We start from the raw sequence: 27,493 nt of genomic DNA on the forward strand, positions 1-27,493 counted from the left end.
AAAAGACTTTCTGGAAGTTTCAAACGATACCTGAAATAAAATTTTCTCACAGAGGCAGAAAACCGAATCACATCATAGCATTGATGGCACATAACTGTATTTTGGGCTTGTTGCCATCTAAACCCATCTATCACATTGCCCAAAGCATTTTCTGGCCTAGCAAGTGGAAGGAGGTACAATAAATACTTCCCAGCCTGGTTGAAGCAATAAGACTGAATGTGAAAATAAAGTAATAATTGTCTTAGCTTTTCCATAGGCTTCAGATCTCAATGATTCAGTGTTAAGGACTCAATCTTCAGCCAGCTTCTATGGATTTTATGGGAACATCTGTGTAAAGTGTTATTTGCTTTCGTGGACAGTTTCTTTGGGAAGACAAAACAAAATAACTTAGGTTTGTAGCTTCAGACCATTGAATTGTCATAGACATTCATAAACATCCAAGATAGTTTAATTGGCAGTAACCTTGTCCAAGCTAAATATTTCCCATCTCAGATTAATGGGAATCTATCTACCTGTACCCCAAAGTTAGGTATCTGCAGATCATATTTGTTGTTACAATTTTTTCCTCTGACTTTAATTAGATAGATTGTGTTGATATTGTGCTGGGAACCACTTGCTAACCTTTATCATTCCTCTGGGATTTTTGCCATTGGTCTTAGCAGAACCTCTGTGCCCCAAGTAGAAACTGTAGGCCTTTAAAAGCACCTCTCTCACAAGGAATTGACAAACTGTTCATTGCTCATCTGAGTAAAGACTCCAGACTTTCTGAAAAATTATGCTTCCTAATTTTAAATATTTGAAGATTTCATTATACAAAAATAATTTTAGAGGATTTATTTTTCCTTCTTGCTGTCTTGTAAATGAACTCTTCCTAAAACTGGAGTCTAATTTTAACAACTGAATCATGTTTGTGTTGACTGATACAGCATTGGGTTCTTATTAAAATGATTTGACATTTAATAGATACCTCATGGACAGTGGTTTTCGTAAATTAATGTCGCACATTCTCGCCTTCCTACTTTCCTGTTGTAGAGCATTATTGATTCCTTAGTTTAAAAGTAATTTTTGAGGGAGAATTCTCCTGCTCTTGTACATGGTTTTGTTTCACAGGTATTAGTTACCATTTACTGGCTGGGAAAAGCAGCAAATAGCTGTACATCCTATAGTGGAACGACGCTGAACTTGAAGGAATTTGAAGGCTTGCTGGCTCAGATGAGAAAGGTAAGTCAGCTTTTCTTCTTTATCCCTTGAGGTTTAGACAAGGTGGGAAAGCAATACATTTGCTTGTTTTTAAGATCATTTTGAGGTGCATGACATCTTTCGCCTGTGCTGGTGTGGTGGAATTGCAGAGGCCAAAGATGCCATGCATGCAAGAAAATGACCCCTTGTCTTACCAATGACATTCTTACCAAGGACATCTTTGCCTCATGCATCCCATGCTTACCTGAAGTTATACCCTCAGATGAGAGATCTGAGCTCGTCCAGCTTTAATCCAAAAGAGCAAATTCAATTTGTCAGTATATGCCTTGTATGCCAGAGAGCTAAGTGCTTATTTTCCTGGGGGGGTGGGGTGGGGGTGGAGGTGGTATAATGCCTGAATTAAACAATACAGCATTATACAAAAATGAAGACTTGCTCTGCTTTTTCATCCTAAAGGTCACTTTGCTTGTCCGTCAGGGCCTTGGTGTGGGTGAGGTAACGTCAGCCAAGTTCTTGTCTGGGCATCTGCCCTGGACAGGCTCTGATACTTAGACACATTCTCTTCTAAGACAGATATTTCATAGCCATTGTATTTGAATGAACTGGAAATTTGGAAAACATTTTCCGCAATATTTAAAGCTTTATTTGTTTACTTGATTATGGGAAAGACTGACCTATGGTAGGAATTTGTGAAGGAAACAGTGGGATGTTTCACATGCGCATGCCTGTGTGTTCCTTTTTAAGGTTCAGCCATACAAATTAACTAATTCAAAGTACTAGGATACAATATTACTAGGGGGAAGCCCTACCCAACCAGCCTTAGTGAATAGGTAAGGCTCATTTATAATGAGTGGCACCCATAGGTTTTGGATAAGGCCCATATTGTGGCACAAATCAATTAAGGCTTTGTTCTTCCTTTTTTCTCTAACATGCAAACTAAATGCATTAAATAGACCTCATTGAGAGACATTCCATGCTTTACGTTTTTTCTTTTAATATTGAAAGTAAGAATTTGTTCCAACTTTCTACTAATTTATTCTTCTTTCCTTAAATTAAAGCTAATAGCCCTCATAGTTCTTCTCCTTTGCTTGAGCCAGTCTGGCTCACATATTTATTAATGGACAAATCTTTCATATTGGACATAATACATATAAACAAAGTTTTTAAAGCTAAGTTCTTTTAAAAATAAAATAAACATACTGCTCCATTAAATATAACACGTTGTTTCTTAGTCTTAACTCTTACTTGTCCTCTAATTTTTCACCTAACTCTATTGTTAGAGAAAGTACAAATCTTGTACAGATCTAGTCTGTATTTGTGAAATCTAAACTTCTTTATATTAAATTTGGACTTGAGTAATGATAGATCGGTCAGCTTTTTTAAACTATATATTTCAAAGCTAGGCCTCACAGTTCCCCTGCTGGATTCTCTTGGAATCTGATTTATTCTTGTTATTGACATTTCTTACCACTAGTCCAGCTCTTCTGGGTAGCTGTTGGTTTCTTCAGCTCTCTCAGCTTTCCTTTCTATTGAGACAGTTGATTATTTGAACTGCTTTGAAATGGCCTGTTATGAATAGCTGTTGGCTTTTTCAATGATTGTGGGTAATGTCACAGGCCATGGGAGAGTAATTAGTATCGCTGGACAAAGCATAACTAAACTAATCTGGCCAACTGTCCCATATTTCTATATAAAATAGAGAATAATTGACCTAAACTTCACAGGTCTATCCAAAACCTGGAAATATTAGTTTATCTAGAATATATATTATTTTGTTTTATCAGTTAGGATTGGGTTTCGCTAAGAAATGCAGAAAACTCTTAACAGTGGCTTCAGTAAGATAGAATTTTATTTCAAAGTCACATAAGTGAAGTCTGGACATGAGCAGTGCAGAGCTGGTGTGGGCTGGCGATAATCAGGGACCCAGGCTCCTTCTATCTTTTTGCTACACCATCCTCAGTGTATGGCTTCTCACCTGCTGGTCCAAGATGGCTACACAAGCTTCAGCCATCATGTTCACATCTGAGTCAGGAGGAAGGAGGGATGAAGAGAAGAAGAGCCTATGCCTTCCCTTTAAATACACTTCTGGGAAGTCACACACTACACCTCTGCTCTCATCTTATTGACCTAATAAACTTAGTCACATATCCATACCTAGCTGCAAGGAAAGGCTTGGGGAAAACAGATTTTATTTCAGCAAAAAATTGTGGGTATTTTCACTGGAAAAGAAATGGAGACCAGGTATTGCAGAACTACAGTCATTTCTTCTGCACGTATACAGACAGAAATAAATTTGAAATTAACATTTTTCCTTTCACAGAAGAGACTGGCCAGAAATTTTTATCTTCATTTTTCTAGTGGGAGAAATATGCATAAAAATTATTAACCGTGGTGCAAGTTAAGTTCCATAATACAAGTAGCACATGTACAGCCCTTAGCATAAGTGTCTGGCATGTAGTGGATATTCATAGGAGGTTGTTATTGCTATATTCAAAAAAGGCCTCTGAAAACATAGTGACAGTGGCCTTTCACTGAACCTGGGTATGTCAGAGGAGGTCTTCCAAAGGAGGGAACAATGAAACTGAACAAAGGGGAATTATTATGAGTACACTGAGATTGAATGGAGAACCATGGGGACAAGCATGGCTCTAGAGATCTCAGAGACTGGAATTGCAAAGTCAACAGTCTAGATTCTTCCTCTTTATGTCTTTCTCTCCTTGAATTCATTCTCTCCTCCAATAGGCTAACATTCCCTCACATCAGGGAACATGGCCTATAGCATCCCCAGGATTACAAAGGCAAGGGAATTCTCCCCCCTGTCCCAGCTGTAAAGCTCCTAGGGGTGTCCTCTGGCCCAGTGTGAGTCCTATCACTGAACTAGCCACTGTGACCAGGGACAAGGGGTATCATGATTGGCCTAAGCCACTACCAGTTCAGGAGGTGAGGAGTGTTAACTAGAACGAGGGAGTAAAGAGCGGGGAGTGTGATGGACAAGCACAGACCTCTGCCCAAATAGCAGCTGCCATCAAATTCTCTTCCCTTAACCAGCCTTACTTTTCAGTGATATTTACCACCTAACTTTGAATTTATTTATTTGTTTTTCTGTTTATATTTTATCTTCCTTACTAGAATATAAGGCCCATGAGGACAGGGTATTTATCATTTTTGCAGAATGTTGTGTCGCCGGCACTAGGACAGTGCCTGGCACATAGAAGATGCTCAGTAAATATCTGTGGAACAAATAGCTTCCCTAGCCAGAGTGTGGTAGGTGGACATGGGTCATTAGGCTTGAAAAGTAGAACCCCAAAACCCTCCAGAATAGGATTTAGCCACCTTATAAATCACAAAGGAAGCAGAAAATGTTGAGTGGTAAAACAGAGACATCTGGAGTTTCTCAGATACCATAAGTCATCCACCAATCCTTGCTGGTTCTCATTATCTCTGACAAAAGGGAATGAGAAGAGGACAGATGAGTGAAATAATTCAGAAATGTTGCATGGATGAGCTGGTTGTTCTCACCCCATTCATTAACACACTTTTACTGGAACAACTAGCAATTAGCACAGCAGACAGATTTGAGTCTTTTTTCCCTTCCCTGGAGTGCTCGCTATAGAAGACAGAAAGCTGCTGGGTTCCTGGGTGAAAAACATAGATGACATAACTAGACACTAAGTAAAGGAGAATTTAGGCGGTGCTATCCTTTGTGTTGGTTTATATCTTCTACTTTCCTCCAAAACTTTAACTTTAGGTGACTTGATGGAGTCCAATACAATTCTCTATCCATCTTTATACCTGGCTGAAGCAGCTTCCTGCTTCACTCCAAGGTTCCCAGGGACCAGCTTGGCCAAGGATGGCCACGGGTGGCCTGGCTTTTAGTTTTCAAACTGGCCATGCCATTCAGCATCCAGCTCTCACTTGATCCAGGGTTTATTCTTGGCTTTCTTTACATAGTCATGAACAGAATGGACTTTCTGTTTTTCTTTCTCAAAACTAGCTATGAGACAGCAGCTGAAGTCCAAGAAGCATACTTTCTCTTTCTTCCTTTCTGTTCTCCTATGGTGTTGTAGAGTAGGGCTGGGGAAAACATTTGGGTCTTTGGGAGAGTCTTTCTGATATTATTTTCTTGAAAATCCAGTTTTGTAATGCGCACCAACCAGCTTGTAAAATTGTGTCATTTCTCGATGTGACCAGTGGCTCAACTCTCTGAGTGTCTGCCCTCCCTATTAGGAAATTGGGCCCCAGGCATCTAGATATGAGATGTAAATGGAGAAATGGATAGAAGAGTATCAGTGTGTATATAAGGTTGTGTCCTTAATTACATATATAAATTTTGTATGATTTACATATTGATATTTACATACCCAAATAAATACATAGTAATAATAACCATAGCTAACACTTTTTGAGCGCTTGCTATATAGGTCAGGCATTTTTCTGAAAGCTTCCCATGTAGTAACACTTAACTCTCCCGGCAATCTTGTGAAATAGATGTAATTATTAGCTCTATTTTACAGATGAAAAAAAACTGAGATTGGGTAAGGTAAAATAACTTAGCTAATATCATACAGCTGACAAGGGGTGGAGCCAGGATTTAAACCCAGTCAGTCCAACTTCCAAGACATGCTCTTAACCTACTCTAAACTACCTCTCTTCTCCAATATTTATAGTTTGGTATTCTAGGCATAAAGAGCATTTAGCAAAGGGACATTATGTAAGTTAGCATCATCCACCAAGTTAAGAGGCAGTGGCCAGCAATCGAAAGAGGCGATGATGCCGGTGACGGCAGTTGTAAATACACCAAAGCTGATCAACGTTAGGTTTTACATATGGATTTGGAGACAGAGGCCTGTGTTGGAATCACAGCTTTGCTGCTTACTTAGGTTACTTATCCTCTCTGAGTCTTATTTTTTTTTTTTCTGTAAAATAAGGACAATACTAATTACATCATTGGAGTTAGGGTGTGTGAGGATTAACTAATATAATGTATAAAGAGCATCAAGCATAGTCTCGGACATAATAGTAAGTATTCAATAAAAGTGACCTTTATTTTTAAGCATTTGGCCTATTCTCAGTGGATAAATAATCCAAGATAATTATTTGCCTTTCCAAAGAAATTAAATATGAAACCATATCCAGTTTAGATCTATACTTTTCTGTTAGTCATGAGTTTTTCCATTTCTAGCTAGTCAGGCGTGGCTTTTGTTCAAGTCCTGTTTAACTTCTGACCTACAAGTAAATTATCTTAATTTCCATAACTGGAATTTCTGCCTTCCTGCTGAGAGTCATGTTGGCTGTACTCACCCAGGCCACTTGATAGCCTGTTCTTCAGGGACACTAATCGAGTCCTCAGTGTGGAGATCACAGGGTGCTCCTCTCAACCTTGCCCATCTCCTCTCTCCAACTCCCTTCTCCTGATGCAAAACCTGCATGTGCCTTGTAAATTCCAGCCACTGCATCCCCTCAAAGTGTCTCTGCTGGGGATTATGGCAGAGGATCTGGTTATAATTGATAGAAGCAGGCAGCAAAGGTGCTTCCTACCAAGGCATTGGCTACAGTGGGCATATTAGCCAGTATAGACAGTTTCCAAAATCTTAAACATAGAGAATATTTATTATTTTCTTTCCATATTGGAATGTGAAGGGGACTTTCCTGAGCTTCCCAGGAAATCCACAGTGTGACATTCCAGTCTTTGCAGATGAGAACATGCCCCTCTGCCAATGTCATCCACAGCCCCGAATTCAAGCGACAGTCTGGGGGAGATTAAATTGAGGTTTATCTTTGAGTGACTGGAGTTATTTTTGTTTTCATCAGCCTGGACTATTGTAATTAATGCTAAGACACTGGCAGGAACAAGGCTTTTATTATAATATGAGGGTGAGGATGGCTTTGACTGACCTTTCTCCTGCTGGAGTTTCAGTGTTTTAGTATGTGCTGCTTGCGCTGGAAAGAATTTATAATCACGGGCTGTCAAAGACAGCCATTGTTCTCACTGCTCTGAACATGTGGGTCAGCCACAAGTGCTTTCAGCTCCCCCAGCGCCAAGAGCTGGCCGAGAGCTAAAGCATGCTTGGATTCTTCTGAGGCATCAGGAAAAGCATTTTGCATATTTTTCATTGCTTTTTTTTTTTTTTTAACTTTTTGCCTCAGAAAGACAGCTCCCTTTCAGAGCAGGAATTTCCCTTCAAGGTAGCAGGAGATGGAAGCATGCTGCTCCAGGATTTTGTGGATTTGATTTTGTTGCAAAAACAAATGCTGTATGCATTTGCCAGATCTCATAAACAGGAGCAGTTGCACCGCTAAACTAGGGGCTCCATCCCAGAACAGATATGCAGTTATGGATTCCGAAAGACGGGTCAAGGTTTAAAGTTTTAGTTTTTGTTTTTGTTCTCATCTGTCATTGTATTCTTGTAAATCCAAACTTGATGATATTTTTTTCTTAATTCCTTTGATTTCTTTCTTTTTTTTTTTAACATTGTCGAGTAAGAGTTACTGGTTTGTTTTCTTTGTTTTGTTTTGTTTTTTTTAAATATGTGTAATTTTCTCATTGGGAAAGTTGCAGCAGGGAAGGGTTGAAGAATGAAATATTGGCTTATAGATGATAATTGATTCGATAGCTGGTTGTCATAACCTGTCCATACTGATGCTAGATACAGGAATTTTTTGGAGACCACTGGAGACTTATTTTCCTGATATTGTAGGTTCAACATCTGTTGCTGTAATGTCTGTAATCCTTTCGTTTTATTTTTGGATAGGAGACTGATGACATCGAGAGCCCTAAACGTAGCATCCGAGACAGTGGCTACATTGACTGCTGGGATTCTGAGCGCAGCGACTCTCTTTCTCCCCCTCGACACGGCAGAGATGACTCCTTCGACAGCCTGGATTCCTTTGGCTCCCGTTCCCGGCAGACACCTTCGCCAGATGTAGTGCTCAGGGGAAGCAGCGATGGTAGGTTGGAACCTTAGTAAACTGCACATCTCGGAATTAAACGTTAACAAGGGCTGCCTTGTGACCGCTGGAGGGATTGGCCCTGGGAAGGCGGAACCTAATAACTCTAAACTGGTAGAAGAAAAGTCTTCTAATGTTGTTTTTCATTGTCCTTAGAATTTTGGTTGGCTTTGCCAACAGTTTGTTTGAACATTGCCTCAGTAAGCATATCTTTTGTTGGAAAATGTGTGACATCATTCCTTCCTTGGTCTCAGTGAGTCAAGACACTGTGCAGACCGTTAGCTCATAAAGCGTGCCGAAGTTTTATATACTCCGGTCTGAGGAAGGGAAATGTTTAAGTGAGTACCACACTATGTAAGTGAAAATGGATCAACTTCCAGCAAACTGGAAACACACGACACACGACACCTAAGTAGGAAAATTCTGAAGCCTAGGTTTGCGAAACTTAATTGGCACGGTTTTGGCAATCTGTTTGACTCATGTGATACCTGATCATAATGTGGGTGGCTGTTAATGTGTAGTACACAACCCAGATTGCCTGTTCTGAGGCTGGATTTGATTTAAATCCCATGGATTTTATATCACCTGTAAGGAATGATCATTTTTCTTTACAAAAATATATGGACATGCAACCTGATATAAATTTAATGCATATTCTCCAGAAGCTGTTTACCTTGGTATCTTGTACCTTTCTACTTTTAGGAAGGGAAGATGGCCTGGTTCTGCATGTATAAACTTGCAGAAAGACACTAATGCTGGTGGGGAATTTTTTGTTTGTATTCTTTTAAATGTATCTCTTGATGCTAACTTAAGCCTACTCTCCGAGATAAATATTATCTTATATAGCCAAAAGATTCTTCTCAGCTATAAAATTCTATGTTACTAAATATGTGGATACTTTACATGTCCAGGTCCTGAGCTAATTACTCGACTCCTAGTATCTCATTTAGTCCTCGGCACAGAGTATGAGCTACTCACATAGTGTCTCACTTAGTCCTCTCACAGGGCTGTGTGATGCTCCTTATTCATATTTTACAGATGAACCTTAAGGAGGTTAAGTTTTCCTCCTAACATTGGTAAATGACAAAAATCACTGTCAATAAGTGGCGTAACAATGTTAGCCTCAAGAACTATGAGTCCAAAACTTATATTTTTAAGGTTAATTTATCTACACTGCTTTATTTGCCTAATAGATTTTTTTTAAATTCTAGAATGTCTGAACTACTGCTTTTGTTTAGCACTTAAACTTTCCAACAAATAGATTAGCCTCAGGGCCACATAGTCTGACTCCTAAAGAATTCCATGGTGCATTGTGAGTGGCTTGAAAAACATTTCTAAAATTTTATATGCCCTTTTAGTACCACCCACAGTTTTAGAAGTTATAATACCAAGTACATGATCTAATTGAGCTTTAACCTAACTAGAAGGTAGATTTACTTTAACAAACCTGTAAACTATTTTATCCATATTATTCTGATTGTTATTTTAAAAATTGTGATTTTTCTCATCTTGGTTTTTTATAACTGGTAACATAAATCCTTTATTTAGTCTGTCGCCAGCTTCCAGGGGTTCAGAGTTTGTAATGAGCCGCATCTTGAAGGGATTTGAGATGTTGGTTACTAATATTGTAGTTGTGCAGAGGCATGATTTTGTTTGCAGCAATTAAGATTGATAAGCTAGAGTCTTAAAAACATTTTATAAATGTTTTTTCCATCTAAAGAATAACATGAAATTGAGCTTCACAAAATAGCATCCATGAAAAACATCTTACACACAAACTTCACCAATCAGCCTGATACCTTCAGGCTTATGTTCTTGTAAACTAATCAAGACTTAATGAGGTTTTTAAAGAAAATCATCACGTTTTTTATCTGCCTAAAAAAATTTAGTATAATTTTATTCAAATAGATGTTGTATTTCCTTAAAGTTTATGGTATATTTTTAAATGATGCTAATCAAGAATATTGCTAGTCCTAATAAACACTTTCAAATTTAGAAGAATTTTCTATTTGAGTCTTGAAAATTTATTTCCTAGGACTCAAAATCAATTAGAGAATGTCTTAACCATAAAATCCTCCAACGCTATATTGGGTCAATTTGAAGAGCCTCTGTTTTATTGTTATTGAGGCCCACTCACCCATTCAATAGGAACAGTCAAGAGCCACACTCATTAGAGGTGTCATGTTCTATGGGTTGGACACAGAGCTACCTGGAAGGGATGCTGTGGGTCCCTAGCATCGAAACAGCCAATCTGTGTGGCTTAGCTAGGTGTCAGTTTCTCCCTTACCTTCATCATCATTCCTTCTGAGGCCTTCATTTCATCGAAGAGGAAATACAAAAACTTCCACTTAGGTACTTTTAAAATTAAGAACATATTTTATAAATATATTGTATTTTGTTAAATGAATACTCTTATCTTTTGTATAAAAGATGAGTTCAGGGAGAGAAATAAGGAATGAGAGAAGTTTAAGTACTAGAGGAATATTAAAAAGCAGAGGGTTTGGGTGTGTATGGAAAAGATGTGTAAAACAAAGAAAGACCCCCTATTCGCTGCAAGGGAAAGAAATGGAGCCCTGTGGAAAGGAAGGATAGGACTTTGATAAAGTTTTTAAAACTTTTTTAAATAAATAAAAAGGGTGATATCTTTATGTGTTAAACAACCTGTTTTGACTTTCATTCCGTATATTGTAGATAATGTATTTATTTTAGATATTGTACAGAAATAATGTTCATAGATTATAGGATTTTAGAATTGAGACAATTCTAATCCATTATTAAACTTTCGTAGTTGACTGAAGAATCATTGTCTTTCATTCATTTATTCAACAAAATGCAGTGCTTTCCCTAGTTCAGATACTTTAAGCATTTGGACATTTCTCCAAGAAGAATGTGTCCCAGAGGAAAGAACTCTGGGCTGGGAGTCTGAAGAACAGAAATCAGAATCCCTAACTGTGCCTAACTAGCCATGGAGGAAGGGCTCTCCTGGCCTCTCTGAGTCTCTGTTTCCCCTTCTTTAGAATGGGGATAATATTGAATAGGGAAACAAATCTAAGAGTTTGGCAAGGTAAGGTAGTATTAGTGTCTGTTTATAAAGCAATCCACGGAGCTCTAGACATTTTATTATGACACTGAGACAGATATACAATACTTGATAAAAGACTTGGGATACAAAGGAAGCTAAGTTACAAATTAAAAACTAACAAGTAATGAAATGGTCAAATCTTCAGAGGAAGACTGAAAGCAAGTGGCATGAATAATTCATAAACTGAATATTTTATCTTCAACAATGAACAACTTGTTTATGGTCAATGCTTTTAACTTTTGCAGTCTTTTAAGGCTACTAAATCATTTCATCTCCAGGGCAAATCATTTCTTTCCTATTTTATAGAAAAAGACAGTCAAGTGTGTTAGAGATAAGCCTAGAATCCCAAAGCTCTTTACTGACAAATCCAGAACTATTATGACATAAAGAGTAGTCACCATTTATTAAGCACTTACTGTGGGGCTGAGTACTGTACCAACAGTTTTCCATGTATCTGATCCTCCCAACAGTCCTATGAAGTACATGTTTTTATTATCTTCACTCAACAGATTGGAAAACTGAGGCTTAAAGTGATGAAGTAACAAATGCAGAGTCTCATAGCTACTGAGCAGCAGAACTCAGCATGTAGTGGACCTGACTTAACACTCTATACATGCACGACTCACTCTGTTAGGCCGCCACATCTCTCATCTTGACTCAGTTTAAGACTCTTTTCACAACTGTAAATAGGCAATTTTCTATTAGGAGTTGAATTGCCTCATAATACTCTCATTGCTTAAGAGTTTCAAACCGGTATTAAAATGGGGATTACCTATAAAGAGTAGTTTGTTTTAATGACGGCTTGACTCTATAGATCTTAGAAATTTAGTGATATGAGACTTAGGAAACAAGGATACAATATAATTAATTATTGGGGCTTTCTCAAGACTGATGTTGGCAACATTGAATTCTGTTGCATTATCTAAAACACTCTGTAAACCAAACCAATACATTTATTCATCAAACAATTTGAGGATGCCCACTGTGTGCAAAGACACTGTGATAAGTCCTGTGGATGACGTACAGCCCTTGTTCTCAAAATACGAGATCGAAAGTAAAACATGCCAAAAGAAAAGAATAGGTCATCGGGCCATAAGGTTCACAGGAAAAAAGATTGCTTTCAGCAGTGGGTACCAGGAAGGGCTCTGATATAGAGGAATATGCATTTATTATAGCTCAAACCATTTCCCGGAAGGCAAACCCTTAATTATAATCCAAATCAGCCACTTTTCTGAATTCCTATAGTTCCTACATGTTTGTGCTTCTTAGTTATAACTAATATTCTCCAGGTGTTTCATGGGTTGGTTAAAGGTACCTCAAAGATAAAATCCTTTATAATTTTTATTTGTCAGAATATCTAGCACAGTGTAAGACATTGAACAATAGGTGCTCAGTAAAAACTCCATTGGCTACTTTTTTTTTTCTTTTGAGAGGTGCAGAATCTGAGTAGGCATATAGTACTATTGAAAATATATCGCTAATTTTAATTCTCAGATACAGTTAGGCTTACCTCTATTTTTTTTTATTTGACTTTTTTTTCTGATTAGAGTTGAGAGCTTTTTACAGAGTAGACTAATTTAAAGTGATAGTTTAGATTCGTTAAGCGAAGAATTTGAAGAATCCCCGGAACCCATAGATTTGACCACATCCCTAACACTGTATACTTGCCATTGGGAACTTTCCTGCTAGCCTAACAGGATTCTCAGCACCCATCCTCTCTTCCCTAGGGAGAGGAAGTGACTCTGAATCTGACTTGCCACATCGGAAGCTGCCAGATGTGAAGAAGGATGACATGTCTGCCAGGCGGACTTCCCATGGTGAGCCGAAATCAGCAGTGCCTTTTAACCAGTACCTCCCCAACAAAAGCAATCAGACAGCTTATGTCCCTGCTCCTCTGAGAAAGAAGAAAGTAGAGCGAGAAGAATATCGAAAGAGCTGGAGCACTGCCACCTCCCCCCTGGGTGGGGAGAGGCCCTTTAGGTAAGTCTTGAACTATGCTACTCCCATCCTGGTTTGAACATGGGTGGTATAGGAGACCTATAGCTTCTGGACACAAATGAGCTCAAATACTTCTTTCAGAACTTGGATGCAAGATTACAAATGGAGGTGGCAGAATAGACCTTTGGAGAGATATTGTAGAATTTAAGCATCACGAAGTCACCTAGAACGGTGCCTGGCACATAGTAGGTATTCAACAAATACTTGTCTAATGAGCAGATTTTTGAAACAGGTACTATTGGCAGAACATCGAGGACACATCTGTCATCCATGTTCTTCTGTGGAGACTGCCTGACTCCACTTCTCTTATCTTAGGTGCAGAAAGACTTATCTTTATGCGAAAATACTTTTTTTTTTATTGAGATGCATACTTATCTGGATACAAGCTCAAGTATGTAAGGGATGCATGGGCCATGCTTCAGAAACACGTGTAGAAACTCTTAATAAATGCAAGATGCGCTGGACTACTAATCTCTTTAAAGAAACAATCAGTGTTTTCTCTAATCTCTGATTATGTTTTTGTATTTATTCATGCAGTGATAATTTATTGAGCATCTACTACAGGCTAGGAGCTGTCTTTTAGACATTGGGCACCCATTAGTAAATAAGATAGAGTCCCTGCCTTCAAGAACCTTATAGTCCAATAAAAGAAACTTACAGTGCAGTCTAATACTTTCAGCAAAACCACCCTGATCATTGCATGGTTATTTCTAATAGTCTACCTTTATTATCTATGACTGTCCATTGAACAAGAGTTTTATTAAAAGTTTTAATTATTGAACGAAACATGAATTTTACCTTTCCAGCAGAAAAGGTTTTTGCCTTTCAATATCAATTTGAAATAGCTCTTAATCAGTGTTGAGATTATGATGCATTGTATTAATTAACAAATGATTACATTTAATTTTCTTCTCATTAGCAGGATTATATTGCATGCTATGACTTTTTTTTTTTTTTTTTTTTTAAGTAGAAAGTAATATCAGAATGACTAGGAGATAGCATGTGGTCTGCTCCCCAGCCTAGTCTGTTAGTTTGGTAAACCATATTGTTCAACTCACTAGCAATCCTGAAACAATAGAGGAAGAGGGAAGTGAAGTGGGGTCTCCTTGTGAAGATGACCCAGTCGGCCAAATGGATCCTGGTGGGAAGCCTTCTGATGGTGGGTTGGAATTACCCATCCGCAGTGGTAAGGAACAGCCTCCTCCAGAGGGCGCTGTGGTGGCACAAGTGCCCAAGTTCGAAGAAAAAGACGCTGCTGAAATCCAGAAGCGCAGGAGGCTAGAGCAAGCTGGAATCAAGGTCATGCCAGCAGCACAGCGCTTTGCCAGGTCAGCTCAGCAGGCTGAGGGCTGACCTGGCTGGCTTCGTGCATGCCTGGGGTTTGGAATCTGTCTGGAGTGTTGGAGTTTACATCTTGTTTTCCCACTTCCTGCTTTTCTGTTGCATCACTATTCCCTACTTGGAGCAAGTAGAAATAGCTAATAGTCTCTGTCCTGGGGCATGTCGTTGCTTAAGTAGTTGGTTATTTTAAATGGAGGTGAAGAGTGAGTTTCTTGCTGCTTGATTAGACCTTGTCCTTGTCAAGTATCCTGGTCAGTCATCTGTGGGCTGTAGAATTTACCTGGCAATAACATTTTAGTTTTCAATGGTTATGGACTGTTAATTTTTACTCTACTCCTAAATGGCTCTTATCTTACTTTATACATCACTGGAAAATAGTTCCTTTGAAATGAGGAGTACTCACTTTAGAGAGTGGCTGGCTTACAAAAATCCACTTACTTCCTTTGTCCCAAGGGAATAGTAAGAAAGACTGGGTTTATTCGATTCCTTTTTCTAAAGCATGTTGATTCAAAAACAAAGAATGGAGTAATTATTTCTCTTAATTGTAACAAAGGCACTAGTATCGGTCCTTATGGCTTCATATTACATGTGAGATGGTCACAGAAAACTGTAGGTCTACAGTTTTATTTAGTGTTTTGAGCTGTTTAATGTTTCTCACATAGTAACCACAAAGATCATAACAAATAGTGAAACCAAAATTTATTTGACAAATTAAAATCGATAACAATTTGACAATTGAAATTCCTTTGCCACTTGCTATTCCATTTAATCCTCAGAGATAGGTGACATACCAGTTTTCAAGAAGAGTAAACTGAGGATCAGTGATAGTAAGTGACTTGCCGGTCTCAGAGCTGGTTATTGCTGACCTGCTGGCCAGTTTTAGATGTTCTGACCACAGAACCTCTTCGGCCTTCCACATATTTAATGGAACATTTTCCATGTCTCTGTACAATTCCCTATCCACTTACTGCTGTGGTCTAGGTCTTAACTGAAAGTTCCAGCATTGACTTCTTTGGATTTAATCCTAGAGTAGCTTTGTATTGATTTTTAAAACCAAGGATATACTTCTTTTCTGTCTGTGGTATACCCCAGATAAGTATGTCTATCCTAAACATGTATATGCTTCCAGAAAACTCCAACATAGAGTCATACTTGTGTTAAAAGGATCTCTCCCGGTTTCTAAAATGATGAAGAGTAATGTAGTAGAATCTTAAAAACAAAAACAAATCCAGATATTCTTCAAATTTGGGCTCAGAAAGCTTGTCAGACACATATATTTTTTTCTCCAATTTGAGCATCTTCTCGTATCAGAAAAGTGTTGCAATGAACATGGGAATGCTAATACCTCTTTGGATCCTGATTTCGGTTCTTTTGGATAAATACCCAAAAGTGGGATTATGGGATCATATGGTAGTTCTATTTTTTAATTTTTTGAGGAACCTCTGTATCATCTTTAGAGTATACAAAAGAGCAAGGGGAGATGAGTGGGGAGCTACATTAAGCTAACTCAGCACACCCAAGAATCTTGGTGATATAGGGGACAAGTGTTTGAGCAAAGGCTGGAAATTTTATCAGTGTATTCTGCCACTTCAGTAACTGGGAGATTTCTAATAAAACATTGAAACCTTTTATCACAATTCGTATTCTGTATACAAACCTAGAATAGTGGTTAGTTTACAAATGTAATTCTGATTGATGAATATTATATTTATGTGGTAATTTTTGCTTCTGTCCATGTTTCTTGTTATCTGGCTTAATTTTTACGTATTTTGTTTAACTTAGCTCTATTACACAGAAATTTTCAGGTCAGATAATGTCATCACTCCCTGGATCTTCTGACTTCACATTTAAAATTGGGTTCAGGAAAATTATGCATATTCCCAGAGAATGTCCCCAATAGTAGTATGACACAGATGTTCCAAACACCCAGAATTCATTTGTTAAACAAATTTTTCAGCTGCTAGCTCTCTCATCAAGGTTTTTTACAGACTGTGCCACAAGCCTGGCATGTTTGTGTTTTTGACACTTACTTTTTGCAGCCCATAACAGAGTTGAGAGTCATTCTAAGTTTATCCACATTTGGGATCCTGCTTTTAATGTGGCAGAAAGTAGCTTAACTGGAATGAAAAGAATATCATGAAGAATAAAAAGGTTCTTAGTGTCTAAAAAATAAAAATATAAAATATTTAAATATGCTGATGTCTCTTCAAACATTGTGACCTCGGTCTCCTGTCTTTGCCATCCAGATGAATTCTAGCCACCACATCTTTGGACCCAATAAGATGTCCAAAAAACTTTCTCTCCCATTTCTTAGCTGGGAAAGTGTGTGTTTGCAGAGATGGGTGAGAGTGTGGAGGCATGGGTGAGGGAAGGAGGCTTGTAGATGAAGAACAAGGCTTTACTTTTTAGACTGTTTTTGTTGTTGATGTCATTCTTTCCCAAGTATTATCAAACACCTCCTTGTATTATTTTTAATGCAATATATAAAAAAGGAGCAAAGGTGCATGTTGTTTTATTTTCACACGAATTTAGAAGCCTAGATGTCCCAAGCTTCCTGCCAAACAATATATTAGGAGGTATCTTAGCATCAAGGGACAGAAACTAGGACTTCTTAATAAATGTGTGGAGTTTAATATTTATTAGAGTTGCCACCGAAGTAAAAAGCATAGAACCTACTTTTTGTTCTATTTTAGTTTGTGATTAAGTTATCTTAAATACCTCAAATATGAGACTCTGCCAAAGAAGCCAAGATTTCTGTTTTTAAGAGGATAAAATAAGAATCAAAATTCACTTCCCCTGAATTAAAATACTGTAGAATACTGAGTTTCTCTGAATTGTTGTTTCCCATTGGAGAAGTAAACTTTTTTTTAAAACTGAATTATAGGTTTCACATGATTGTACTTCTTTTCTAATTGTTTTCATATGTTTCAGTACTCAGTATTTTCTGCTAGTCTGTGGATCTTCTCAGCCACATAGTAATTAATTACAGAGTGGGGAAAAATACCTCTGAGGAACAATAGACATTTTAGAAATTTTTAGAGGAAGAGCAGATGCAGCTAAGTGCCAGACATGTATTTCTCTACATCCCTCCTTACCAGATGCCTGTGTCACTAGCTGTTGCTGAACAGATCCTTGGGGATCAGGGACCAGGCAGACAGATAACTTGCACGAACTTTTGTGATTCTGGATGTAGCTGCCCTGTTTGGACACTGAGTGAAACAAGGATGTTTCTGGTGTTGCCCATGACATTCCCAGGAGGCCTAACAGGCTTTTCTGGAGAGCCCAGTTTCTTTCAATAGAACAAACTGACTCCCAATCTGAGCTGGTTGCTTGTGTGTTGCCAAGTAAAAGGGGGCGAAAGAAAATGCCAGCTCTTCCTTAGTTATCTCATTCACTTTGAAATATATAAGCCTTAGAAACATTGAGACAGGAGTTTTTTTCTTCCCCCTCACCTGCTTTGCGCCAATAATCTCTGCTACAAAGATAGCCTTACATGTTTTAGATGAGGCTGGACAGGGTTGCCAGGTTGGAGGCAGGGCCTGGCATTTCTCGTTTCACATTGGACTGATTCCTTCTAAGTGAAGCATCAAGCTGTGCTCAGAGAGCAACCCCTTCTTCTCAAAGCAACTCATCTATGAATGACTTGGAAAAAATAAAAGTGCCAAACCACCCCATGAATATCAAGCGAGAGAGCCTGGGTCTGCCCCCTTAAATTTATTTAATTTACTTAAGTTCAGATGACTAAAATCAGAAACCTCAACATCCACCTCTGCAAAGTGAGCATCAAAATTCCTATCTTGCAGGGTTGTCATGAAAGTTACTATATCTGGAAGGCACTAACTGCTCAGAGAGATGTAATTATTGAAAAATAAAGTAGATTGTATTGAAGCTTCATAATAGACTGCTCCTAGGGTCCTTCAAGGAAAAAAGAAAAGCATCTTATAAAAAAAAATCATTTAAATACTTTGGTAACTAGACACCTGTGAGCACAATCCTGCATATCTGCGTTATATGTGTGATTTATTACTTTATGGCCAACAATGCCAGCTCAGAATTTGTTATTTTTTTTTTTTCTTTCTCTGAGTCTGCCTGGAAGCTCTGAATTTATAGGATTCAAACAGTTAGCAGAAAATCAGTCATTGTGACGGGTTTTTCAAGTGAGCAGAGAGTGGCTTTAAGTGGCCAATGATACGGAAAGTTTTCTTCACCCCACCCCCGCCTTTTTAAAGTCCACATATCTAAATTGAGATCACTTGACACATAAGGCACCAGATTCTCTCTGCTCAAATTGGCATCACAAATTGGCATGGGCATTTGCATAAATGCACACGTTTTATTTCACAGAATGCTGCCCGAGTTAGGGGAGATTGAAACCCAGGACCCCTGGTCATAAAATAGAAAGAATGCCACTCTTGGAATTAAGGGATTCAAACTAGGGGTCTACTCCCATAGTGGAATTGGAGTTGGAACAGCTGAGATGAGATAATGAGTGTGAAAGGGCTTTGTATACTGTAAAGTGCTGTGCAAGCATTGTAAGATATGTCTAGTTAGCATTCTGCTGTCGTTAATCCTGGCAGAACATTGCTCTCTGTAACCAGCAATGCAAATCTCAGCTCCATTCTAAGTACAACTCACAGGATCCTTTTATTTAGTAACCAAAATACTTCTCTTTCTTCTACTTCTATAGTAATGATAATGCCTTATTTTTTGTATGATTCTCTGCTTTCAATATGGTTCTTGACCTGGTCTTTTGTTTAATGAATAGCGCAGTGGTTAAGAACAGGACCTCTGGAGCCAGACTGCTGGGTTTAAATTTTATCTTAAGCACTGGCGCTTTGACCTGGGGCAAATTTCTTAACCTAAGAAATTTCTTAATCTGAGTTTCCACTCTGTAAAATGAAGGTGCTAATACCATTAACATTGCAGGGTTAGTATTAGAGTTTGATGAATTAACACAGAAAAAATTCTAGCACACAGTATGCATCAGTAACCATTAGCCACCTTCTTTATCTGCATCAGTGTGCTTTTTGAGGAGATTAATTCATTGGCCTATCATTTCCCCCTGACCATTCCTGTCCAGTTGATACTTGCTGGACACATTGGCTAAGGAGGCAGAGAGGAGCATAAGCACAGTCCGGGAGTTGCCAGGTAGGACATTGAGAGTCAGATGTGCAACACAAAAGTCATTTCTTAAAAATTTCATATTTTAAGAAATAAATTTATTCAGGGAGCAAAGTACCACCAACCACCTCCAAATAATGTGTTTTAAAATTTTATTGAGAACAGTGGTCAGCAGTGAGGAGTTTTCTGGGCATGAACTAATGATGATTTGATATTCCAAAAGTCAGACAGGGTCAGGGCCTGCTATGGTGTTAAGGTGATGACTCCTCTGGAGCAGTGTGGGCAGAACAGTAGACAGTGGACCACCTGGGTGACCAGAGAACGGAGAGTCCTTACTCATTTTACTGTTAGCCAGGCTAATTCCTGAGATGAATTGTCTTTATTTCTGAGATGAATTGTCCTTTGAGGATGAAGAATTTACTCTGAATCCTCACTCAGAAATTGGATACAAAGTAGGTGAAGTTTCTTTAGAAGTCAAGGTATTTTATTTACTTACCGACTTTATGAACTGAGAAGATAAAAGATTTTTTGAAAGTTTTAATATTTTATAATTACTTAGAATCAAGCCTGTTCTTATGAGGAAGGGAAGAGGAGTCTGTATGAATACCAGATAGACGCAATCAACTGTGTTCCCACCCCACCCATTACCAACAAAAACAAAAAACAAACCAAAGTGAAAAAGCCCTGGTATTTTACCATTAAACTGCATTCCTCTAGGATCTTAAAGTTTGAGGACTTCAAGAGCTCTTTGAAAATGAAAATAGCCCCAAGTAATTATCTTTAAGCCATTGTGCCGGAATGTCTTACCACAATTTACTTGATATCTAGCATATGACAGAGAAGAAGAGGTGGAAGGTGGAGAGGCAAGAGAGTAGAAGATGGAAGGAAGGTGCAGGGCAGGATCATCTGCTACATCTTGGGTCCACTCTGAATAGTCATAAACACTTCCAGATATTTCAGGTCATCTCAGCTCTACAGAAAGGTCTTCCTTACATTTTGCAGTCTGGTGCACATTCCAGATGTGCTGTCACATAGCTGCATTCATTAGCCTTCCACCAGATAGAGTCTTGGTGGCTCAAATCTTTGCCCTGTCAGTCAAAAACCAATTGAGTACCTATTGGGTACATTACTATGTGCCAAAGAAAGAAAAAAGAACAACAAAAAGCTTTCTTCTCTTCCAAATTTAATGAAAAGAATTTGGATTGTCACTTTCAGAGCCATTTAGGATCCTGCCTTTCTGACACTGATGAAGCCCTGTAAATTAAATGAATTTTTAGTATTGCTAGTAGCTGGCTAAATTCAAGGTTTTAAAACCCACCCTAACTATGCTGCAACTCTGGACTAAAATAATAAACAGATGTCATCTGAACTAATGATATCGAGAAGGCCTTTTACTAACAACATTGTTGCCATCTGGAGATGGGGATTTAAAAAAATTTTTTTGATCTGATCACATGTGGAGTTCCATTTAACTTTGCTCTGTCAGTCAAAAGCAATTAAATGATGAGAAAGAAGCCGTTCGCGATATTATCCTTCGCAAAGAAAACCCTTTCCTGACCTACCAACATAGCAAAGATTCAGAGTCAGAAGATGAAGTTGCATGTCGACTGCCTGATCTTGAAAAAGATGACTTTGCTGCAAGGAGAACAAGGATGAACCAGACCAAGCCAGTGGTGCCACTGAGTCAACTCCTCTATGGGCCTTACCGAAAAAAAGAGGCAGAGAAATCAGATAGCAGCAAACAACTCTCAAGGAAAATCTCAGAAAAGAAAAGCCTAGAATATAAAAGGTGTGCACTCTGTGTGTTTGTGTGTGTGCGCACAAAAGAGAGAGGGGACATAATTAAGTGAAGGTGATTTGTCTCATATCCCCCGCCTTATTCTTCTCTTTCCTGCCCCAATACATTTAATTGGGAATTGTGGTTTATTTTGAAGTGGAACTCCAGATAACCAATCTCCTCGAATACTTTGGCAGAGAGTAGAAAGGCCATGTCCAAAATAGGGCTGAATTTCCCAAATAAACTTTGATATGCCATATTTGGGCACTTCACTACAAATGGATGCTGGTGTCATAGATTGGCATTATTGGCACAAATATGTGCCATTGCCTATCAAGGAATAGCCACCTCTCAAGGCTGCTCCAGTCCATTCATAAGAGGCAGAAAACATAGATATTCCTTAGCTATAAGTTCTTCTCTTACCCACTGCTTGCAGATATTGGAAGGGAATAAAATGAGGCCTGCTCTTTCTTCCCCCCACACCATCAAGATCACCTAGGTATTAGATAATCGATATTTTTCATTAAAAAGACTTCTCAGACATATAAGACACTTCTATTTGTTCTATCATGGAAATTGTTTTTAAATGTTCCTTCTCCTATCTTTTCTCCCATCCTCTTAATTTGGGAAAGGGAAATTGTAGTAAAATGAGATTTGGCCAGTGACTTTTATCCTGAGAGGGATGTGATTTCATTTAAGGTGTTAGCTTGCTGAATTTCATCATGCAAAGTTGATCATTTTTGTATTTTTTCTTATATCATAATCAGAGTTTATATCTTCATTATTTAATTGTCATCTTTTTACCTATCACTTAAGAGGTTTGTAACTATTAAACTAAGAATATAAATATCTCAGCTGTGTTTTACACAATGAAAATGGTTCTTTGGGCAGTCATTGAGCTCAGTGGAGTAGTTTGTGTTTTTATTGTTTTGTTTTGTTTTGTTTTATGAATTACCAGGCATAAAACACACGAAATATTCCTGGATGTAGAACAGGGATTAGAGCACTAAAGTCCTGGCACGAGTGTTTTTGTAGGACACATTATAGCTTTAGGAGGCTCGGTCTTTGTGGTGCTTATTGGCATGCCTTGTAACAAACCATTCTAAGAGGCCCTTGTGGGAGGGATCAGTTGTTGTAAGTGAAACAAAGACTTCTGGATAACTGGCTAGCATCAAGACATATTGATGGAGATCAGCAACTTGAGTTAGGAAAAGGAGTAGCTTTTGTATCTCCCTTTTTCATTTCTCCTGCATGCAATTTTAATTTCTGATATTTCCAGCTTCATTTGTCATTGTCACCTGACTCTGTTTGGAGACACAGTTCTGGGTCTGGGACAGCCCATGATCTCTCTAGAGAACATCAGAAAACTGATGGGAAAAAAAAGACGGCTCCCTAGTGTCCCGTTGCTATGCCCTTCCTTGATCCCTTTCCCCAAACTAAAAGAAAATTCTGCAGCTTTTTTATTTGCATAGGCTCTGCAAATACACAAAGTCATCTAGGTAACAAAAGAATACCTCTTGGTTTTCTGGCTTGGATGATGTATTTTGGAAAAAAAAACAGCCCTATTTATGTATATTTTTGAGACTTTGTATCTCAAGGAGAATATTTAATTAGAAATTGACATTTAATGTGATAGAATGTTTACACATATAGATGCCACAGCTTTGGTTTAAATTACAACATTGTCAACATTAGCTATCTAACATTCACTGCTTAGTAGAACAATTGAAAATATCAGTTTTAACATCGATAAAGGTAAATAGTTATTAACACAAGAAACAAATGGGCATTGACTCTGTGGATCCAGGAAAAGAGGATATACTCTGTTTGTTCTTCAAGTTTACACTAGCCGATTCCACCTAATGCTATCAGGAAGTAGAGACTGAATTTGAACATCGAAACTTTCTGTTCAGGATTGACTTAAACGTACTTTCTGGCAGTTGTGGGTTTATGGTTGAGATGTTTTAGTATGTGAATAACATTCCAGCTATCTCCAAACTAATCCTAGAATTTGGATCAGGCAGAGCTTGTTACTAACATTTTACTGGTGCAATAAAAGACCTTCCAAGAGGGCTCAGGGATTCAATCAGAAAACTTGAATTCATTATAGTAACCTGAATAGTGTGGGAATTGGGCATTGTTACCATCAAACCAAAATCTCATTACCATTCTTAACGGCTTTCAGGGAGCCCTGGCTTCTCTTCCTAAATTAGAAACTGTCATCTGGTGGAAAAAACTCCTTCTCATTACAGTGTCAAAAGGGTAACATAGACAAAAGTAATCAGGGCTCTAATTGACTGCATATTTTTTGAGAAAGGGAAAGGTGCTTCCATCATTGCATTCTGTCCTCAGCCTCTGGATTACTATGCTTGACATTCTGTTTGTCTGCTCCCCTTCCCTGAACCTGATTTTTCCCATGATGTGGGGGTCTGAATCAAACTGACAGAAACCAGGGCCAAACAGAAGATGTGAAGTCAATGGTGACCTGTATTATGAGGGCTCAGGAGAGTGCACCTGAGGAAGAGGGACTCAGGAAGGTGCCAGATATTTACAAAGATGACCTGGCGCAGCGGAGAATTCAGGGCCGCCTAGCCCCTCACCGTGAGGCTCCAAGCTTTGTCACCGTCTGCAACATAACGGAAGCTGACTTGGAGACGTGGGAGAGACTGAAGGTATCAGGAAAGACGAGGTGTGTCATGTTTTCCATTGGTTTTTCCCTGGTAGTGGTGTTATATAACTGAGGGAATCAAAAGCTTATTCTTCTATCATTTTTTATTTTCATGGCCAGAAAAAATGCCCCTCAAAGACAGAGTATATTCTTCATGAGTGGAAACTTATTAATACTAAAAGTTACAAGCCACATGGATGGAAAACCTCTTTAATTCAACCAACTTATTGTGAATGGTTATTTCAATAGGCATGTTTACTGTAAGGAATTTAAACTTGATTTTTAAATAATTTAAATGATTTCATTGTACCTAAGATTTTCATCATTTGTGATGTTGGAAGTCATGTCTTGAAAGCTATGGAAATTTAAAGCACCTAGGCAAGACAGTAATCATTTTCATTCGATTGATTAATGGGAAAGCAGTTCTGCTCTAGCCATAGAAGTATTTTTTATATATCTAGTATTTTAAAAAATGCCTCTTGTTGATTTGTACTTGCCTTAGAAACCTTTGGAACTTATTTCTGGTTCTGACTAGGGATGGAGATGTTGAGCACATCTGTGCCCCTGAGCCTTCACCAGAAATTAAAGCAGAAACTGCCATCCGTGATGACTTTGCCAGCCGCAAAGCAAGGGCCTATAAGAAACCTTCTGGCCCTAGGCAAAAGTTTGTGCACTTTGGACCAGTGACAGAGATAGATCAGCAGAAATGGAAGCGGCTCAGCATTGGCAAAGCTGGGCCTAGGGAGGATGTAGAAGAAGTCATCAGCCATAGCGGCAAGATTCAAACTTACTCTGTGTCCTCTGCCTCAGCGGCCACGTCCAGCTTAGAGGAGGACCAAATGCTTAATCCACAAAATGACTGCAGGTATTTTTCACCAAACATGTGCAAGAAGATCTGCATGGGAGTCACTGCTGCTTTTAAAGAGTTTGCCGAAGCACACTAAAGAAACCTCCAGAGATGACATGGTTTCAACAGGCTCTTTTGCTGGTTAGCAGAAAAGTAATGTTAACATGTCCCCCTTAGGGGAAGCATGTGTATGAAGTTAAGTGGCAAGCATCCATTTTGATTCTGTTGTCACCAGAATTATTACTTGGGAGTTCCAGTAATCTTGGCAAGTGATCCTTTTCCTTCAGCTGCGTTAAGCACTATTTTATTAGTTGGAAATACTGAATCAACTAGGTGGAATATTTTAATGATATCTCTGGTGTTTCTTCCAAAGATATTTGATAAAAATCAGGTTTACCTATAACTTCTCTCTTTCCTATCCCACAAAGGGAGGAAAAGATGGTTATTAATATCATAAGTTAAAATTTGGACATCTAAGTAGACACACAAAAAGTTACATTCTCCTCCCTCTTAATCTTGAGTGAAATCTTGAGTGAAAAAAAGACTTCTCTCTTGGGGGTTCCAATGAGTCAAGAGTTTCCTTGGATGAATCACCATCCAAATTGGTGAGGGATGACCTGGGAAAAGTCCTTATAGGCCTGTCACCAGTTCTCATCTTCTCTGGAGGCCTTTTAGGTTTAAATTCTCAAGCTCTCTTTTGGGGATTCAGTTCTGTGGGCCAGTCTCTCTTCCATCAAGTAGGTAGAGGACATTGATAAGACTGGATTCTCCTGTGAACCTCTATTCCACCTGCACGGCAGGAGCAAAGCGAAGCTCTCCATGACAGGAGGAAACGCTCACGACATTCTCTTTTGAAACCCAAACGAAATTGTAGATGGTCTGTGACATACAGAGGGGTTTCTTTGGTTCTATACTGTGGGTAATACCACAAAGAAGAGCAGACTATAGGTAGAAATAACCCTAGTATACCAGAAATACACAGTTGGGCTTTCAGAGGCTGATGGGGACCTAGGATGGAAGAGATGGGAGTAATTAATGAGAAATGCATCCTTGAATCCTTGAATACCGAGGGGGCCATCATTCAGTCCCATGGTGATGGTCATGCCAGCTTTCTTTGACTTTTCTCAGGCCCTTGCCAGGGTTCACATTCCATTATTTCAGTCCGAATATGTCACCCCTACTAACTGGCTTCTGGAATGAGAGCAACTGAACTCTCTTAATCTTTAAGCTTCTATCACTTTAGTTGTCTCCTTTCATAACTCTTTTTCCTCTTCTCTCTTGACACCAATGCTAATTGATTATCAACAGAATAGTGAGTTCTGGCATAGATGACAATTGCCAAAGTGTCTCGCAGCTGACTTCCGTGCTAGAGTCTCAGGAGGAACATGTCTGCAGTTCGGGCACGTGCTCAAAGAGGACAGAGGAAGGTGAGGAGCAACGTTTCCTCCCTCCCCAACAGGTGAAAGATGGCAGGTGAGGTAAAGGCCTCTGGTGTGAATTCTTTCCTAGTAGTAAAGCTGTCCTGTCTGGCTTTAGTCACTTCCAAACAGCTGCCAGAGGATGGCAAAGAAGAGAAAGAAGTAGTCACCCAAATTGATTCTGAGAGGCCGCCAAAGGCTGAAAGATCGAAGGAGAGTGGCCAGCCACTGTGAGCACCTTGCCTGCTTTCCAGGATGTTCTGTTCTCTGCTGTGTATGGCTGTTGTCTTCCCAAAAAGCAGCTTAGAGCCACAGTATGCACTTTGGTGACTGATGTGGTGTGGAGTTAAGTCACTTAAAGGAATGCGCCCATCCCAGTGTTAAAGTTCTGCTTTCAGTGCCCCCTCTGGGTAGAGCTTTTAGCCTTTGCATGTGGTTGGATGCTGGCCAAATTTCATTCCCAGAAATCATGAAAACCGGAAAGGGAAATCCCTTCCCATGTGAGTACCAGTTGCATGATGGAGGTCCATGGTATTAATACTCAGTTGCTGTGTGTGCTGCTGCCTCTATGGACATTGGCTCCTTCTGTCTTGAGTTAACGCCAAGTGTGTGGTACTACTGAAAATATCTTTAGCAATAAGTGGACTTTGACTAGCTAGACTAAATGTTGCCCTAGTTCATGTCCTCTGGCCTCTAAATGGGAGGCTCTGGGGAAAGAAGAGAGCTTGGAGAAGATGACAGCTGCTGCCTGGAGTAGCAGTGGACTGAAAAGCCAAAGGAAGTTGTATGATTCACAAAAAGATGACATGATGGCCAGGAGAACTGGGATGTCTCTTAGACACATTGGACCCAACCCAAACCAGTTCCTTCCAGTCCCATTTGCAAAGCAACGAGATGTGGAAGAAGCTTCCAAGGGTCCACCGATGAAAGATAAGAGGTTAGAAGATTATCCTATGCCCTTATGACTTTGTTTCTCCAGTCTAAACCCTGACACATGTTTTGAATATGTTATTAATGCATTATAGTACATCAGTGCCACTTACCTGCTATTGCTTACAAAAATGGAATGATAAAAATTGGCCCAGTGTGCTAA

At 38.9% G+C, this 27,493-nt stretch overlaps 1 protein-coding gene across 29 annotated transcripts in view; it reads left to right on the forward strand.

Annotated features, from left to right (window-relative positions):
* LOC120588007 (LIM and calponin homology domains-containing protein 1) overlaps positions 1 to 27,493 on the forward strand; it is a 94,906-nt gene that overhangs the window by 973 nt on the left and 66,440 nt on the right. For 11 of the 29 annotated variants that reach the window (XM_039845092.1, XM_039845091.1, XM_039845093.1 and 8 more), the window contains exons 2-4: positions 1,111 to 1,221; positions 7,953 to 8,148; positions 12,958 to 13,210. In XM_039845092.1, the coding sequence (XP_039701026.1) occupies positions 1,213 to 1,221; positions 7,953 to 8,148; positions 12,958 to 13,210 (458 nt within the window). In that variant the 5' untranslated portion in view covers positions 1,111 to 1,212. Of the gene's footprint in view, positions 1 to 1,110; positions 1,222 to 7,364; positions 7,559 to 7,952; positions 8,149 to 12,957; positions 13,211 to 23,913; positions 24,157 to 27,493 lie in introns of those variants that run through there. The other 18 variants (XM_039845070.1, XM_039845072.1, XM_039845071.1 and 15 more) reach the window with 5 other exon arrangements.

Source organism: Pteropus medius, unplaced genomic scaffold (genome assembly GCF_902729225.1).
Source record: "Pteropus medius unplaced genomic scaffold, Ma_sr-lr_union100, whole genome shotgun sequence".
Lineage (NCBI taxonomy): Eukaryota > Metazoa > Chordata > Mammalia > Chiroptera > Pteropodidae > Pteropus > Pteropus medius.